This window comes from Aythya ferina (assembly GCF_964211825.1).
Source record: "Aythya ferina genome assembly, chromosome: 10".
Classification (NCBI taxonomy): Eukaryota; Metazoa; Chordata; class Aves; order Anseriformes; family Anatidae; genus Aythya; species Aythya ferina.
The window spans coordinates 17674961-17691937 of record NC_140306.1 but is presented as its reverse complement, the minus strand read 5'-3'; the positions used below and the strand labels follow the sequence as shown (position 1 = coordinate 17691937).

The window sequence follows — 16977 nt, the reverse complement described above, 5'->3', positions numbered from 1 at the left end:
AGTTTAACTTTTTAAATATATTTTAGTTTTTCTGTTGCCATACAAAAAACTATCTGAAAACTTTACCAGGACTGCACAAGTAAACCACAGGGCACATTCATTCTAACTGTGCTGTAATAAGTAAAACCATCGCTAAATAAATAGCTGGATTGCTACCAAAGAGTGCACCTTTAGTTGCCTTTATTAAGAAGTAGCAGAATCCTCATCAGCCCCAGAAAGGTGCATGAAAAGTTCTCCAAGTTCTGTTACTTGATCATCTGTGCTGGTCACAGTCCTACTTTCTCTGTCTTCAATAAAGTCCCACAGACGAACAGAATTGAAGAACTGCAATAGAAAAAAAAAATCTTATTTAGCTTGACATACTTCAGTTAAGGTATTTTCTGTTATCGGTCCTCCGTCCTCCTTAAAAACAAAAAAAGGCTGAACTTGATACTTAAAACAGCAATATTTGCTGTTAATTTAAGTGACAACTGGTCTCTTTAGTGTTACTGTATAAATAATAGTTTGTTAGACAGGGCAGCATTAATGAGCTGTATCTAATATCTCAATACTATTAAAATAATTAGGCCTGTCTTGACCATTCAGGATGGCGGCCAAGGCACGATGAGTTTCTGAGAAGTCTTTAACCATCTTAGCTGGTCTCAGTGATAGCTACATGCAGGCAACTGAGAGTAGTTTTTAATTGTACTATAGGTGAAAGCTCTACCTGGTTTGTTTCTTTGTAGAGAGGTTTGCAATGAGAAGCACTGGTTAAAAAAGATAAATTTTTGTTATTAAATGAAAGGTGTCCTCTCTCCCCAACAACAAACTCTTCAAACTTTTCCCTCATGGAAATTCGGGGGATGTTTTCTTCTCTTAAGGCCCTGCATTACACGGACCACATTTAAGTGGTACCCTTCACATTCAAAAAGTGTTTTCAGTTACAACTGACTGGAGTATTCCCTTACCCGCACAGTCCCCTCAGAGCTGAGCTGTTTCCTTGGTTTTTCAGGTTCAGCTCGTGTCCCATCTGGATAGGCATGAAGGTAAAGACACTTTCCTCCAAACGGACAAGTTCCTTTCCCTTGTTCAAAGTACTTGCAGGGTTTTTTTCTGATTCAATTAGAAGAGAGAGTTATTAACTTCAGTGAGTTTGGAAGCAGATACAGTTAATTTGCCATGGTTTAATTATCTCATCATATTCAGAGTACTACTGTTAAAAACAAAACCAACAGTACTACTGTTAAGACCAAAACTCTTGGTGTGTTAACTGGCAACAGTTAAATAGATGGGAAAGAAAACTAAAGGTGAACAAAGAAATACATAAAAGAGCAGCATCATAAGTTAAAAAATAATAAGAAGAAAAAAAATCTTAAGACACTAAAAGTGAAGGATGTCCAAAGAATGCCCTCTGTCCTGCACAGGTATGTTCTCATTCCCATGAACATAATCTATCGCTTTCTACCGCTTAGTTTTTATGAACCAGTTCCTCGCATCATCTCCTTTGGAAGTTCTGTGACAATACTGTATTAATTTAAGTTTCCATCAGCTTTGTTGTTCAACTAAGTTGTTCTAGTGACATAGCTTTTTTTTTTTTTTTTTTTATAAAGGCATTACTAGGGATGGAGTGGAGTTTGTTGTGTTGTTCTACCATGAAAAATAGATGAAGGTGAAGCTACAGAGAAATTGCAACTGAACTTATATGCAAACTTAATATGCAAATAGTGATAAAACTGAGCCCTAAGTCCTAAACACAGCCTCCCAAATAGCAACTGAAGGGAGAAGAAAGCTCAACAATAACAAGAAACAAACACCACCACAAAAAAAAAAAAAAAAAAAAAAGCAGGCAGTGCATTAAAAATGGAATTTGTCTTGGGTTAGAACACAAGTGATCTGTGACTTCCAGTTTTCTAAGTTTGGCTTGTTTTTTTCTGTGCTGGCATATGAATCAGAATGGGTTTGTGCTGGGATGACCCCCTGCTCTGAGCTCAGACTCCCCTTCAGTGAACATTTTATTAACATTTTCTCATTGTGTGTAATATTACATCCTCAAAGCTAAACTGACTGCCAAGGCAGGTACTTGTAAGAACACTTTGGTACAGAGATGCTTAGGTACAACACATTAGTCTTAGCCAAACACTTAAAGCAAAAACCATTTTTGCATTCTCAAAATACAAAAGCAAAAGCCAAAACCAAAACCCAGCTCTTAACACTACCTGATGGCGCTATTCCAATAAAACAAAAGCTTGCCTTACTTAGAACGTGCAGTCATTTAAAAACTGCCTACGCCAAGATATTGAGCACAACTTACTACGCTCAGCACAAAGTCCTTCAGGATTAAAGTGAAAAACCACACCAGCAATAGGGTATTGAAAACCAACAGTATCAAGAACCTCAGTGTAAAGTGATTAATTTTATTCAAGTATTTTGCCTGACTGTAAGGTAAAACAAGAAGCTGGACTGAAAATGGATTAAAGATTTAATGGAGTAGTACAGCTTTCAGCAATTCTGCTGAAAAGTTGTAACAATACTTCAAAGGCAAATCTTCCCAAACAGCTACAGCTTTAAATCAAACCTATTTTTTTCTGCAATCCAAAGGGCAAATTTTAAAAGTTGGTGCATATCACAAAATAAAGCTGCACAACCTTTAGCAAAATAGTCATGACTCATTTGGGTCAAGCATAAATCTACTTGTTTCCCTTTAAAAGAGTGAGCAATGAGATAAGTTAATGGTTCCTTATTGTTCCCTGAACTAAGTGACCTGTACATACTCCAGGCAAGCACAGCTTTGCAAAGCTGCTGTAAAACAACACTTTAGCAGACCTCTCCCAGTGGTCCAATCACCAGGCAAATCTTTATTAGTCAATAAAGGGAATGGAGTGATGTATTTTCCATTTCCAGTAGCCATTACAAAAGACTTGTGAAATTTTAAGCCCATATATCAAGATATTATCACAAAAATCAAGCTTTCCTTCCTTACTTGTTTTCTCCATAACTGACAGCCTTCCAGGCAATTACATCCAAAGGATCAGCAGAAACTGTACAAGTCCAGTTTTGGCAAGTGAAACGACAAAGCCTCAACCCTTCAGAGCACAATGAGTTTGAGCAACTTCTGATCTATAAATACAACAGACCCTTTCACAACAGCTGAAAAGTTAAGCTAAATAAAAACGGTGTGCCGTTATATAACTCTGAATAACTCGTTATTCAGAGTTATTTACTGAATGGTTTGTAATCACCTAAGTATCAAAATACAGGGATTTTAATTGAGTAAGTCTTAGTGTATCTTAAAGACAATGTAAGTAATATCTACGGTTAATGAACTTACCCCACTCCCTGCTTAAATGCTTCAATCAGCTCATTCTTCTTCTCCTGGTCTTCTACCCAGTACGCACTAGGGATGACAAACTCTGATATCACACGGCACTCTGGACAAGACCTTAATGGATCAAGACAAGGAAGGAATGCTTTGTTACTTTCTGAAAGCGATACTCAATAAATTAGCCCGAAACTGCAGGCTCCTGAGTGAAAGGGCGACAGTTTGTCACACGGATGCATCAGACAGCTTCACGGGTTAGTACAGCACATTTCTTACTTGTTTCAACTGAAATAATCCAAAATGGCACGGTCAGGCTTGTGCTGCCTTGCATTTGTTTCAAAACATCAACAAAAGCGATAGGTATTTCCTGAAGAAACATAGCTAAAGGCCTGATACACAGAAATAAACTAACTGCTATGGAAGCGCTGCGGCTCCCATACAGCAGAAAGCCAAACCAGAAGAATAAAGGAAAAGGATTGTCCCTAAGCCTTTTGAAATATGATCTGAAATCTACAGCACTGATGAGTTGTTCGTTTAGTGGTTTCACGAGATGGATTTATTCATTAGGAACTAAGATCAAGAATTAAATAAGCAACTTCTGGTACCCCAACAAGCCTAGGAAAACCATTATTACCTGGTACCTCCCTGTAAGTCCCATAAAAACACCTCGTGTCTCTGCAGGCATTGCTTTTGAAACTTATCCAAGTCCGTCATTTAGAGTAACTATACAAAAACTGGTATGTTCAGTATTGTGAATAATGTAAAAAACATTTTTGGAGAATTTATATCAGTGCCAAATCACACCCAAACCTGATTCAAGAGCACTGTTTCTGCAAAAAAGCCACAGTCCCTGTTGTAACCAGAATAGCTCATTAGGCAGGTACAGAGACAACTTTCACTTCAATGGAATTCATAATGAAAGTTGCCCAGGAAAGTCGACTTTGGCAGCAGACTGAAAATATTTCCCTCCTCTTGCTCAGTGTGCTTGTATCTCGAAAGAGTTTTCAAAGAGATTCTAAGAAAAGGAAATTGCCCTAATTGGATGTTTAAAATTCTTTCATCTAAGGAAGAATCTGTTTAGATTATGTTTTTTACATAGTTAGAAGATGAAGGCGTTTACTCAGACAAAGATGTGTGATTAACGGAAGGTTTAGCTTGAGTAAGCTATATTTGAGAGAAGAATGCAGTAATTAAGCACATAGATAGGAAGGAGTTACTGTTTTGCAAGCAGGTTCCTGTGAAGGAAGCAGGGGCAGAAGTCAACTCAGCTATTCTGCAGCTGAATGTTTGCACTTTGCCATATGGTCAATGCAGTGAGAGAGGGTTGAGTTAAAAATGGCCAACATGCTCAGCTGCAGTAAACTTACCAAAACTTAAACTTAGTTGCAAGTAAACTTACCTGATGCCTCCTACCTGGACGTGGAGGTTGATCTTCTCATCTCACAGACATACTCTGATGCCTTGCACTTTCCCAGCACTCAGACCAGGATTTTCTGAGCTTAGATCTTATTAATGGCTAGGCTAACATTTACTGCTAAGGAATGACCACATTTATTTCCAAATCAAGTCAAAGCACACCGCAGAGCCCATCTCACTGACACAGGCCACAGTCTAGTTAACACAAACTTACTTTATGATGGGATTCTCAAACTGCTTGGCACATCTCCACTGCCGGATGCAGGACAAACAGTACGTGTGATTGCAGTTGGAAAGGATCCCAAACCTCCTCTCAGAGGCTGACGGTTTTTCATATACCACTTCCATGCAGATACTGCACACTTTGTCCTGACTTGCCTGAAAGGCAAAGGCCTTCTCCATGTCGTGCTCGAATGTTGCCATGCACATCTGTCACAGGAGAGATGTCAGTGGTTATTGTAGTCATAGAGCAGCCTGTTCCTTGTAAAACAGAAGTGTCTATGACAGAAATCTGACAGGAAACACAAGGTACACTGATTAAGAGCATCATTGCTACCCTTCGTAATCATTGTTTATTTTTAATTACTTCAAGGGCGATCACACAATTCAGCCCTCTGATGTTCTCTGCAGCTTCAGAAGCATCAGAAGTAAGGCTGCCTGAACACTCGCAATGTACACCTGCCTGCATCTGTCATGGAACAGCTATCACACAAGGAAATGCTTCAAATACTCCTAAATATCATTTAATTCAGGGTCCAGAATGGATACCACACTCAAGATGTTATCCTGTTTGTTATTAAAGCCACCCTCTTCATTCAGCAGGTACTAAGCTTTACCCTAGATAAGGGATTAGTCCCTTATTACGGGCTTTCCTAGAGCATCTCATCAGGGTATCCCAGTACTGACCATCAACCGATTTACTTTTACAGCGCTACAGGGTGAGCTGGTGCTTGTGCCCGCATGTGGGATGAGAACTCCCACAGCAGCACGTTTTGCCAGCATCTGCTGGGAGCGCAAGAACTGAGACTCTGGCCCCTCAGATTCCACTCCAGGCTGTGGAGGGACCATGACTCAGTAACCACTGAAGCTTCTGCTCTTTCTCCTCCTCAGCCTTGAAATGAAAACTGTTCCTCACCTGCTCTGACCTAAATCTGGGGACAGGGAAGAGCAGCCTCTTAAGGCCTTCCTAACCCAGCCAATGCCTCATCCAGTCCCCCCATCCTTCCTACTTAAGGTTCATCTCCAAAATCTTTGTACTCTGTTCAGTCTGCCCCTGTTTTACACTGCCCTGAAATCCACCCTGAACAAGCTGGGATATTTGAAGAGGCGACTCGGCAGACCAGCAGGGTGGTTGCTCTAAGACAGCAGCCTACCACTGAGACCTCTTGTAAGCTCCGAAAGACATTTTCCTGGTAGAGTTTTAGGGTGTTGTGGTCTCCCGGAACTGCAGGCAAGTTTCTCATAAGGAGGAAAAGGGGAAAAAAAGAAGTTGCTGTATAAAGCTACTTGCACCGCGGTTACGATTTAAGTCCTAGATACTTAAACAGACCTCTGTTAGGATCACTGTACAGCCAGAAAAACAGCACAACAGAAGCCCTTTGGAACAACAGGCTATTCTACATAAAACACCTTTGGATATTAGATCAAACAAATCCACTCTTGCAGCAAGCAAACCAAATCCAACGCAATTTCATGTTACTATTACCATCTCGTGAGCCTTCCTCTGCTCTTGGTCAAAAGGGTGAAGTACTTGCAATCCACAGATCTCACACACGTCTCCGTGCAGGTAAAGGCAGCGATCTCCAAAGTGGCATGCTCCTGCTGCAGCGTAAGGACACCACTGCTCTCCATCAGCACAGGAACTTCCAGCCACAGGATCTTCCAGTCCACTGCAAATAGCTTCCAGATACGAATGGGGCTTCATTTCCACGTTATCAGTTTTGTCACTGCAACACACCACATCACTTGTGGCACTGGGCTTCTGCTTTTCTTCATTCAAGCCACTCAGATCTTATGAAAAAGAAACATAGTATGAACGATACAGGACAATGCACAAAACCTACTCAAGAAGCTTCCTGTACTTTCTTTTCAAGGAATAGTAGTTTTTTTTTTTGTTTGTTTGTTTGTTTTTGTTTTGTTTTGTTTTTGTTTTAAATTCCTTCACAATTACATCTTCTCATCCTTAAGCCTAGTTTGGTCCCAAACTGCAAGAATTTTCACAAACTACTTACTGAAAAGATGAATTTCAAGGTCTCTTGAGCTGTCTTCTATTTACAAACAGGATAAAAAATCCTCCCATTTCACATCGGGGCAACTGGCTCGTTTGGTGCGACTGTGATAAGGGGTAGGAACAGCATGCTGGCAACAGGGGGACTCAGCTCCTGTCCCTGGGTGTGAGGCATGGAGGGACACCTCTGGGGCTTGTGTTCCTAGGCACTGACACAATCCTCCACAGAGTGGTGCCCTGGCACAACGCAGCCAGGCTTCTCACCATTTCAGATGCCCTCTCATTGAGAACAAAATGCACAAAAGGAGTGGGGATATTTTAACAATATTCCCAACCTATCTACCAAAAAATCCACCGCAGACCAAAAACCCCTTTCAGGGAACACCAGGTTACAAGCAGGTCAGTTAAATGCTGTCACTGAAAGGTACTGACAGGCACAAGTGTTTACAGGAAAGGGGACTCGTGAGTTAGGAAGGCCTACAGCACCCCTCTCCAGCTGAAATTCAAGTAACAAATAAAAAAGGTGAAGAAATACCCAACTCCCATAAAGATCAGAGGATGACATCACTGAAGATGAGCACAGAACCAGCCCTACTCACTTCTGTCCCGGAGCACTAGTGTTTTCTTTTCCCGTCTGCCAGTCTCACGCAGCTTGCTCTTGATTACCGGCGCGTTGTGCTCGGGAGGCTGGCGAGGGCTGTGCAGCGCTCCCGACGTGAGGGGAGGTGGCACAGGAGCTGCTGCACCCCCTGACGCAGGAAGCCTGGTGTGATCATATCTATGAGAGAAACAGACAAAATAACTGGTATGAAAGCTAAACCGAGGCACAGCAGAGGGACAGCTCCCTCGATGCATTTCCCTGTCCTTTTTGTAACAAAATAAAGCTGCATAGCTACTTTAGCTACCTTTAAAAAAAAATAAAAATAAAGGGTTGTTTTAACAAGTTGACTGAAATGTTGACTCTCTTTCAAGGCCAGACTAGAAGTTTCTCAGTCTCAGAAAACATATGCCTCTGAACGCACACCTGGATTTTCTTCTCTAGAGACACCAAGCATAGCTGAAAGAACATTATTCATGTGCATATTAAATCAGATCTTCGTCATCTCCCCACACAAACAGGTTTGCTGACATTTCTCAGAGAAGCAAAATTAAAAGATGTGCAGTAAGGACTGACATTTTTTGATCTTGTTTTCCCCTTCCAAGCAGCAACACTTAAGACTCCATGCTGCCACACCACAGGCAGCAAGGAGATGTGGTGTTTGTGTGCAGGATAGGGAAGGATTCAAGACACCTGGTAAAATAATGGAAACATGCTTAGCAGTAGAACAGGAGCAACCGGTGCAGCTAAGCCACAGGCACACCTGAACGCTAGAGTGCTACTGGTGAGAACAGAAATATTCTCCACATTCATTTCTGGTCCTGTACTTAGCGCCCAGTTTTGCCGTACACGTCAGTAGGTTACGTGCATTGCGTGCCCTCAGCTGTCCCCAAACAGCTGGAGCAGAGCAGCACAGGCTGCAGGTGTCCTTGCGCTCCTCGCAGCGTGCCAGGTGCTCCCAGCAAGCAGCACAGCCAGCAGCAGCGTTACAAACGGCCAGCTCCATCTGAGCAGCTTATGGGAGTCAGGCAGCTCACTGAGGTTTGGCTTCTTGCTCCAAGCCTGATACCATTAACAATGCCAAAGAAAGGATCGCCACAAAGCTATTACAAACATAGTAACACCCTGAAACCTCCAGCTCCTGTCAGGCGAACGTGCAAACACACATTTCTTATCTGTGGCCAGAATTTGTCTGTGAAGGACCCCGGGCTGGCGGGATGTGACAACATTCACCACCACACAGCACTTACAGGAGGTCTCAAGGAGCCTCAACCAGAAGGCTGCAGGAAAGGGTGCAAAGCTGTTCACTTTTCCCACAAAACCTAGGGGAACATGAAAAAAATGCACTTTGCTCTAAGACAGAGCTGGAAGTCCTCAAGATTTGTCATTAGGCTCTGCAGGAGCACGGCTGTGAGCTCCACAACGCAACCCAGCACAGCACTGCTGAAACGAGGCCCCTTGCCCACCGCGGTAACACAGGAAGCAAAGCACTGCCAGGTGCCATTCCTCGTGAGGCTGCACACCTGAACTTCTGGGTTTAGCATTTAGCAGTTCTCACAGTAGTAAGAATGAAGTGATAACATATGAGAAACCTGGAGCTGAGTTTCTACAGGATAGGATCATCCCTGAAGCTAGGACACTGTCAAACTACAACACTGCATTCGTGAGCCAGTTTTAGCAGTGTGAGACAGGGCTCATCATCGCTTAACGCAGCATTTCATCCCTTTTGCTGTTCAGAAAGCCCCGGCTCTTCCTGATCCTCGTGTCCCCGGGGTGTCAGGCCCAGGGCACGCACCGCTTCCCCCGGTCCCTCGGAGCGCAGGAGGCCGGCCCGTTACCTGCAGCGCGCTCCGTAGGCACACTGTCCCTTCTGGTAGTACTTGCAGATGGTGGATGACTTGCTGGTGGCCAGGTCGTGCGAGAACAGGCACTTGCTCCCCTCCCGGCACACTCCTTGCAGGTAGTACCTGTGGGGAAGCAGCGCAGCGCTCAGGAACCCATTTTGTGGGGACGAGCCCGGCGGCGGCCGCCACCTCCCCCGGGGGGCGTCCCCCCGGCCCCTGCCCGAGCCCCCCTCCGGCGCCGAGCCCCGGTCGGGCAGGGGCTGCCCCGGGCCCCGCGGCTCACCTGCAGGTCACCTGCTTGGTGCTCATCGCCGCCGCCTCCCCGGTTCCGCTGGGCCGCGGGGGAAGAGGCGGGGCCGGGGCCGCCTCCCCGGCCGGGCCGGGCCGCGAGCGCCGCTCAGCGGGAGGGCGGCGGCGGCGGCGGGGCCATGGAGGCGGCCCCCGAGCCGGGCCCCGTGCTGCGGCTGCGGCACTGCGGCGCCGCCATCTTCTGCCGCCGGCCGCCGCCGCTCTGCCCCGCCTGCGGCCGCCCCCTGCGCGGAGCCGGCCTGGCCGCGGCCCCCGTGCGCCTCCCCTGCCCCTTCCGACACGGGCACCGCCAGCGCCGGGCGCTCCTCCTGCGGCCCGCGGCCGGCTCCTTCCTCGGGTAGGGGCCGCGGGGGTCGCGCTCCGAGGGAGGGCGCCTGCGGGCGGGCGGCCCCTCTCAGCCCCTGGCGGTGTTTGTCTTGCAGGGGGTACGACGGGGGAGCCGACCTGCACGTGGGGATAACCAACGGCGACGGTAAAATGTAGCTGGGAGCTGCCGTGCGGGACCCTGCCCCGCGCCTCTCTGCCCCCCTCTGCCTGAGGTAGTGGGGTTGCTGAAGCCCTCTCTGCCACCGTGACTGCTGGTAGGAGGGCGGCTGCAGCACACACACGGCTGGTGCCTTGCTGGGGAACGGTGCAAAGGTTCCTTGTGCACACCACAGGAATTGGAAATGGGATTAGTTTTGGACTGCAGGAGTATCACACCAAGATCAAAAAACCCCAATCCAACCATTTATCCTGCCGCCCAGCAGTGAGCGCAGAGCTTCAAGCCGAAGGCACCAGTCCCAGTTCCACCTAAATGCTGAGGAGGTGCAGAGGGAGGGACAGGTGACTTGTACTCCTGACACGGAAACACAAAGCTAGGCAGCCTATTAAAAAAAGTTCACCCAAATAAAAACATTTTCAGGAAATGTTGACTTAAACATAGTTCTTTCTAAGTCAAAAATCATCCCTAATAAAAAAAGAGCCACAATAAGTCGTGACAGGTTCTCAGAGTGGCTCATTGTTCAATATCTCACTTGAGATGTTTATTTAATTGAAAACTAGTCTAATCAGGAGGTTTCAAAAAAGAAACATGTCTGTCCTTAGGTTGTTTTCCTTATCAAAAGCTCCAAAATAACATTGTGAAAAATAAGAACAGTTGTTCAATAAAAGTAAACACTGCATTTTCTACTCTAGCCATAGAAGGCCACTGATGGGAAGCTATGATCTTAACTAGTTAAGAAAGAATGGCATTAAGGAAAATTACTTTTCAAAATCACGGAAAAGTACATGTGAAACCATTTTCTCCAGTGCTATCTGTTGCTCTTTGTTTTCAGGAGTGGTATATAACTACGATGAGGAGGGCATTCACAGAGATGAAACTGGATGGGAACAGTGCATTAGTGTCCCACTAGTACAGCCAGATATGTTTGAGCTTCTTCAGCAGTGGGATAAGCTCCTAGAGGAATTTTCTGTGGGAGAGGCCTGGCTTCCTCACAGGTAGGTTGTTTAAAAGGTGAATGTAATAAAGGTACTTAGCCTGGGATGATAAATTAAGCTATTCTATTTTGGACCTATGAGGCTTGTGGTGCATTCAGCTCCTTCACAACACACATTGCTAACAAACTCAGCTCTTCCAGGTTGTCTTGACGCTCGGTGGCCTTGCTAATCTGCAAGTGTTTGTAAGTAGCTGGACTATAAAAGTGCTAAAATAAGAGAACATTTTAGGGGACTTTTCAGCAACAAAATAATCTTGCACAAAAAGGAACACTTCACTGGAACATTACCTTTGAAGAGTATACCGCTGGGTACGGAAATACAAAAATTCAGGTGTACTTCTATAATAATTTCTAGGGTTCAACAGTTTTAGAGGTATTTAGATTTAAAGGCTGAAATCATGACTACACTGATGAGATTCTTGCCCAGATCTTACCTCCAGATGACTTCTTTGCTGACAACGGTCAGAAATGGGAAAAATAATGAGGCTTTTCTAGCTCTTCCAGCAGGTTGGTAACATTGCTTTGGATAGTTACACACAGAAAGACTCCCATAAATTTTGAATTGAACCAGCATGTTCCATCCAGACTGTTCAGTTCTTTGCAACTTTCCTTCAAGTTAATGCCTGATGACGGTGTTACAAGTTATGCAGCCCAGCAAAAACATTCAGTGCCACATCACCAAGCCTATTGGTGACAAAGCAGCTGCTGTCCCAGAAATCACCAGTCCTTGAACTGCTCATTGATAACGGTACATTTAACAAGCAGTCTGTCAGAGCAGAGTTCTGTGAAGTGTTTAAGTTAATGGAAGTAGACGTCATCTTACGTAAAAACAACAACAAATCAAAAGTAGTTTTTAGCAATTCTGCATGTGTTTGACTATAAATTTTCAGAGATAGTGTATTATCTCCCTAATATCAGGAGATGAAAGAATTTGACCTAGAATAATTTTAAGAAATACCTCCAGAACACAAATCCTATCGGCTTTATAATCATCTTTGACACTTCTACATTTCCCAGTGCTTTAATGTTATTACTGAAGTTAACTTGATGTCAAAAAAGCAATGGCAGAAGGTGGGTAAATGCATGCATCTCTTCCACAAGCTTTCCTTCTGTTTTCCCCATGTGCCACCTCCTGGCAAAGTGACCTAATTCAGCACTGAGCTGAAGTGAATCCAGCATTTTTGCTATGTAATTTTCCATTGTTTTGCGCTGCAGTGATGGTCCCTCTCAAAATTCCTCCTACTTTTTTTTTTTTTTTTTTTTTTGGTGACAACTATTTTGGTAAAGAGCACTGTAGCAAATTCTTGCTTACTGCATGGGATCTCGTATGTCACTTCAAATAAATACCTTTAACAAACCAGAAGAGCTTTGGAGAAAACAGTGAGCAATCCTGAACTGGGCTCAGGGTTGATTTTGATAGCAATAGTCCTCAGAACTTGCAAGAAGATCTCATAAATTCCCAGGGCTGACATGCAAGGCTTGCAGATAATTCCCTGTGGCAACACAAACCATGGAGCCACTGACAGTATGAGACTAGGAGTGAGTCACAGGGCTAGGAAGAGCAATAGAGAAGTGACATGGGATGAGGCAGTTACAGAAGCAGCTTGAGAAGTAGGCAGATAGCAGACAGGAGACTGGCTATCAAATCCAGTTGCACAGGGCCAACAGAAAAAGCAGCACTATGCAGCGAGGGAAAGGAGTAAGTTACTCAAGTTGTTAGTGACCAACATGAAACATTTGGCAGAATCTGCAAAACATTCTGACAGTGAAAAATAAAGGTGTTGTGCTCCTAGCTTTGGATAGTGGAAAAAAGGAAAAAAAAAAAAAAAAAAAAAAAAAAAGACCAGGACATTTTAAATGGCTACTCCATTCAGGTAGTAGTGTTTCTGTCCTTGCACACTTGGTACAAATGCTTGCCAATGGGAATCTGACTGGCACTCTGTACAGCAAAGCAACAGTATCAATTATATATCAGTGATAGAGTCTGCTTGATTTTAAAGCAAGCTTCCAAGTTAATGGCACACAAAGCAGTATATATAATGGCGCAGGATGTTACTGCTGCAGGAAAAACTTTTCAAGGTAACAGAGTAAAAACACAGGAGAAAGCAAAGATTAACAAGGTAAAAACAAAGTTAAGTATAAAAAATAAGAACTCCTTATTTTGAAATCTGCAGCTTTTGTTTTTGGTTTCATGCTCACAATTTCTAGTATCCCTGTCTGGAAAGCACAACTTGCTATTAATAGAATATATTTAAGCACCAGCAACGAAAGCAAATGGCAACAGATCTTGGAGATTGTGTGCTTCTTTATGTCACTCACTAAAATATTCCTTCATGCACAGTGATTGAACAATTAGTGCTAACTCTTATTAATGAGATATTTTTCCTAGGTATGAAGAACATGACTACAATTGCTACACGTACGCACTAGCATTCATTAACAGTATACTGACTGCACAAGGAAAGCAGCAAATGAGTAAAAGTGAATTTACAGAGAAATTTGTGATCCCACAGACAAAGAATGCTTCTAAATATATTACCCTGCATCAGGAGCTAACTACTAAAGATTTCTACATTGTACCCCTTCCTGATCAAGAAAACCAGGGTGGAAATTGACAAGTTGTGATGTTAAAACACCTATGCAAAATATAGACACCCTAAAGCAAAATACAACATGAAAATAAAGCCTTAAGACTCCAAATCTCAGGGTTTAAGATATATGAACTGCTTGATGTATTTAAAAATACAACTTCATGTATGTTAACCTGCATATTATGGAAGGATCGTGAAACTAAATTTGTGTATTTTGAATGAAATAACATGCACATGATGTACATGCTGCAGAAAATTTCTATGGAAACTGGGAACTATGGAAATTTTTTTTTTTTTTTACATTCACTATACACTGTGTTCTGCCAAGAGCCTTAATATCAGAAATCATAACTGCTGGGTAATCAAGGGTTTTAACAAGTGAACTGTTGTAACTTAAGCTGTATCAAACCAAACTATCACTTTCCCTATCTGTTTACAGATAGGCAGAAAAGGAATTTGTGCTTGCCTGCTGCTCAAGTCTAAAGTCTATGACAATGCAAAGTCATTTTCCTTTACTTCAACTGCTAATAAATATAACAAGTAAATCCAGCCTCTTTGTCTGACATATTTCTTTTCCAATTCTTCTTTGCATTTTGTACACTTAATCCTCACACCAAGACAGATGCTTAGAATTAGAAGCTAGTCATGTCGTGTCATGTCTGTGCTGAGCAACAAACTCAGCATTTATCTGAGAGGTAAAACTTGAGAATTTACCAAAAAGAAACTTAAGTTTAAAGAGATCCTCCAACAGCACTTCTACCTATTGTAGATTATAGAAAAACATATACTGAGGATTAAATTCTACTGTTCATAATTTGGCACACTTTATTTACACATATTCTAGTTTAAGACAAGTATTCTGTCTTTTTCCTTCTACTAGTTTCTTCAAAATAAGGTAGGACACAAATCTAGACCCGAACTATCTGCTCGATGATGGAGAAGTAATCATAAAAGATTGTGTTTTTGCCCATATCTAGTGTATAATTTTGTATGCATAAACTGCATTAACCCTGCCCCTCCACAACACTGTCTAGTCGCAAAGACCACGGTTTCCCACCCCCATATTCTTTCACTTCTTGCTAAATTCTAGTTCCTTTAAAAGCATATTCAAAACAACAACAAAATAGAGACAACCAGTTTGACACACAAAATTCTGCTACTATTAGAGATTTATCCTGCAACCTCTAGAGCAAGTCAGAATCCTTCAACTAAGATTTGGCTTACAAAAAGAAATTACATTATGTTATTTCCGAGTAAGTCAGAATCCATACTTCATTTAAGAACTGTATTTTAACTGTTAAAATATAAATACATGGGAAGTATCAGTGCCCTGGTAGAACAATCTGAGTTATTTGGTTCAGTAGTACTGAAACATGAACCGTAGTTATCTGCAGCTGGAAATAAGACACCATGCCACATACAGCGAACACATACATAGATGTTGAGCTTGAAAAAGCTATTACACAATTAACATTTTCATTTTATGTCTTTCCATTAAATGAAAAACACTAGATCTTCCACTAAGTTGCATATCATTCCCTGCATTCATGGCATGTCTTTACAATTTAAACTCCTCAGTAAACAAGATTGTGGTTTTGTGTTTGGTGGGAACAGACGGAGCTGACAGAAGTCTTACCAGCCCTGGGAATTTTACTGGGACCAGAAGTAACCCCCTTTCTTATAGTGAACAAAAGCAGCACAAGGAAAATTCAAAGCCACCATCATTGTCAGTAACTGTAGTATATCCTTACCATAGCAGCAAATGTTTTCTCTCACAGCACAGGGAAAAAAAAAAAAAAAATGTTTCACAGTGCTGTGAAGCAGGGAAGCCTACTGTTCAGGGACTAAGATGGAATTCAGATGCCTGCCTGAATCTATAGGAGCAATACTCAAACTCCAGTGTAGCTGATACTTAAACCACAACTGCTGGCTGTACTTGAAGGAGCTGAATCCTTTTGTTTCTTTTTCATTGTGGGATTTTTTTTATTTATTTATTTTTTAAACGTGTCTTCTCAGTAGCAGACACCCTGTTTAGGAACCTGCAAGTTAGAAACTAGCAGGCACCCAGTGTAGTATGGCAGAACTGCTCAGCAGTATCCTATGCCTCGCTCCATAGGAGAAGCAGTCTCCCAGTCCTTACGAGGTTACCCAAATGAGGAAAGGCGTCCCTGCACTTCCTACTGCCTAACACCTAAAATTGCTGTTAGGTGCTTAGACTCCAGAATTAATTTAAATCCTTGCACATTCTGGGAAAAATTCATCAATTCTGAGCACTGCTTGTGAAAATAAGCATTTTAGTTGGGACCACTGAATTCCAGGGTCTAGCCACCTAAGAGCCTGGACTGATCTTACGTTCCAAAGACCTACAACGCTCAAATACTGCAACAACCAAATCTCTTCCAAAATCTAAGTTTGTACAACTTCATCAAGTCTATCATACCAGGTCAGTTTTCAGTGGAAGATGAATGGTACCATAGATATCTCAAATCCTAAGCCTCCAACTGAATCATTAAGCCAAGCCTTCCTCCCAGCAACATTAACATGGATTTAGTTCAACTGGAGGAAAAAATAATAATGTATTTCAAAGTTGAGGGGCATAGGGTTTGGTTTTTGTCACTGTGCATGCCTACTGTTCATTGTTGTGTTCTGATGTTGAGAGTGGGAAGAGAGAGAGAGAAAATATTCAGACAACAATCACTTGCCATCATCTTTTCAATGGCAAAAGAATTTTAAAGAGAACTTGAAAATAAATGCCAATTTAGAAAAAAAAGCACAGCAAAGGAAAAGAGCAACAGGCAAAAGCCAAATCAAAAGAAAAGCCAACAAAGGGCACCGCATCTCCATAGCATTTAGAAGTCTTGGATCATTTTAGGCCAGAGATTTTTACAGTCATGTAAGTATAGAAGATAAAGTGCTGCCTAGTTCAAAGACAGAAAGGTTATCTGACTCACTGTAATTACTGCCTTTTTTTTTTTTTTTTTTTTTTTTTTTTAAAATTCCCTTTCAAGCTTAAGTCTCTTTTTCTAAAGAAAATTATGTCCCTGTGTGAACCACAGAACTAAACGAGCCTTACAACTCCCCAGTTCAACTTTGAAGAATCTGTGAGGTATTATCAGAAACCTGTTTGATTCCTCATTGCTTAGGCTTTCAGTCAGAGATCCATGTTTTGGACTTCAGTGGATCTGCAAGCCATACTGCCTATTCAGCACTAATGCA

The 16977-nt window shown here is 42.6% G+C and overlaps 2 protein-coding genes across 4 annotated transcripts; one reads left to right on the top strand and one right to left on the bottom strand.

The window, feature by feature from the left end:
- Nucleotides 1-163: 163 nt before the first annotated feature.
- Nucleotides 164-9890, bottom strand: MKRN2 (makorin ring finger protein 2). 3 transcript variants are annotated; one of them, XM_084530575.1, is made up of 9 exons: nt 9836-9890; nt 9667-9749; nt 9378-9506; nt 7541-7719; nt 6420-6724; nt 4929-5143; nt 3308-3418; nt 948-1092; nt 164-324 (listed from the first exon to the last, which is right to left on the bottom strand). In XM_084530575.1, the coding sequence occupies exons 2-9, from the start codon at nt 9690-9692 to the stop codon at nt 184-186; spliced, it is 1251 nt and encodes a 416-aa protein (XP_084386701.1). In that variant the 5' UTR covers nt 9693-9749; nt 9836-9890; the 3' UTR covers nt 164-183. The 3 variants fall into 3 exon arrangements, with proteins under 3 accessions (XP_084386701.1, XP_084386702.1, XP_084386703.1); XM_084530576.1 differs by having other exon boundaries at nt 9843-9890; XM_084530577.1 differs by lacking the exon at nt 9836-9890 and having other exon boundaries at nt 169-324; nt 9667-9822.
- MKRN2OS (MKRN2 opposite strand) lies at nt 9676-14310 on the top strand. Its single transcript, XM_084530578.1, has 4 exons — nt 9676-10029; nt 10115-10164; nt 11009-11171; nt 13560-14310. The coding sequence occupies exons 1-4, from the start codon at nt 9812-9814 to the stop codon at nt 13783-13785; spliced, it is 657 nt and encodes a 218-aa protein (XP_084386704.1). The 5' UTR covers nt 9676-9811; the 3' UTR covers nt 13786-14310.
- The last annotated feature ends 2667 nt before the right edge of the window (nt 14311-16977 follow it).

Coding starts and splice junctions, on each gene's coding strand:
- MKRN2 (XM_084530575.1), bottom strand. CDS start 9,692: ATGAGCACCAAGCAGGTGACCTGCAG. Junction 7,720..9,377: donor GCCTACGGAGCGCGCTGCAG/GTAACGGGCCGG, acceptor TTTCTCTCATAG/ATATGATCACACCAGGCTTC. Junction 6,725..7,540: donor ACTAGTGCTCCGGGACAGAA/GTGAGTAGGGCT, acceptor CTTTTTCATAAG/ATCTGAGTGGCTTGAATGAA.
- MKRN2OS (XM_084530578.1), top strand. CDS start 9,812: ATGGAGGCGGCCCCCGAGCCGGGCCCCGTGCTGCGGCTGCGGCACTGC. Junction 10,165..11,008: donor GGGGATAACCAACGGCGACG/GTAAAATGTAGC, acceptor CTTTGTTTTCAG/GAGTGGTATATAACTACGAT. Junction 11,172..13,559: donor GAGGCCTGGCTTCCTCACAG/GTAGGTTGTTTA, acceptor TATTTTTCCTAG/GTATGAAGAACATGACTACA.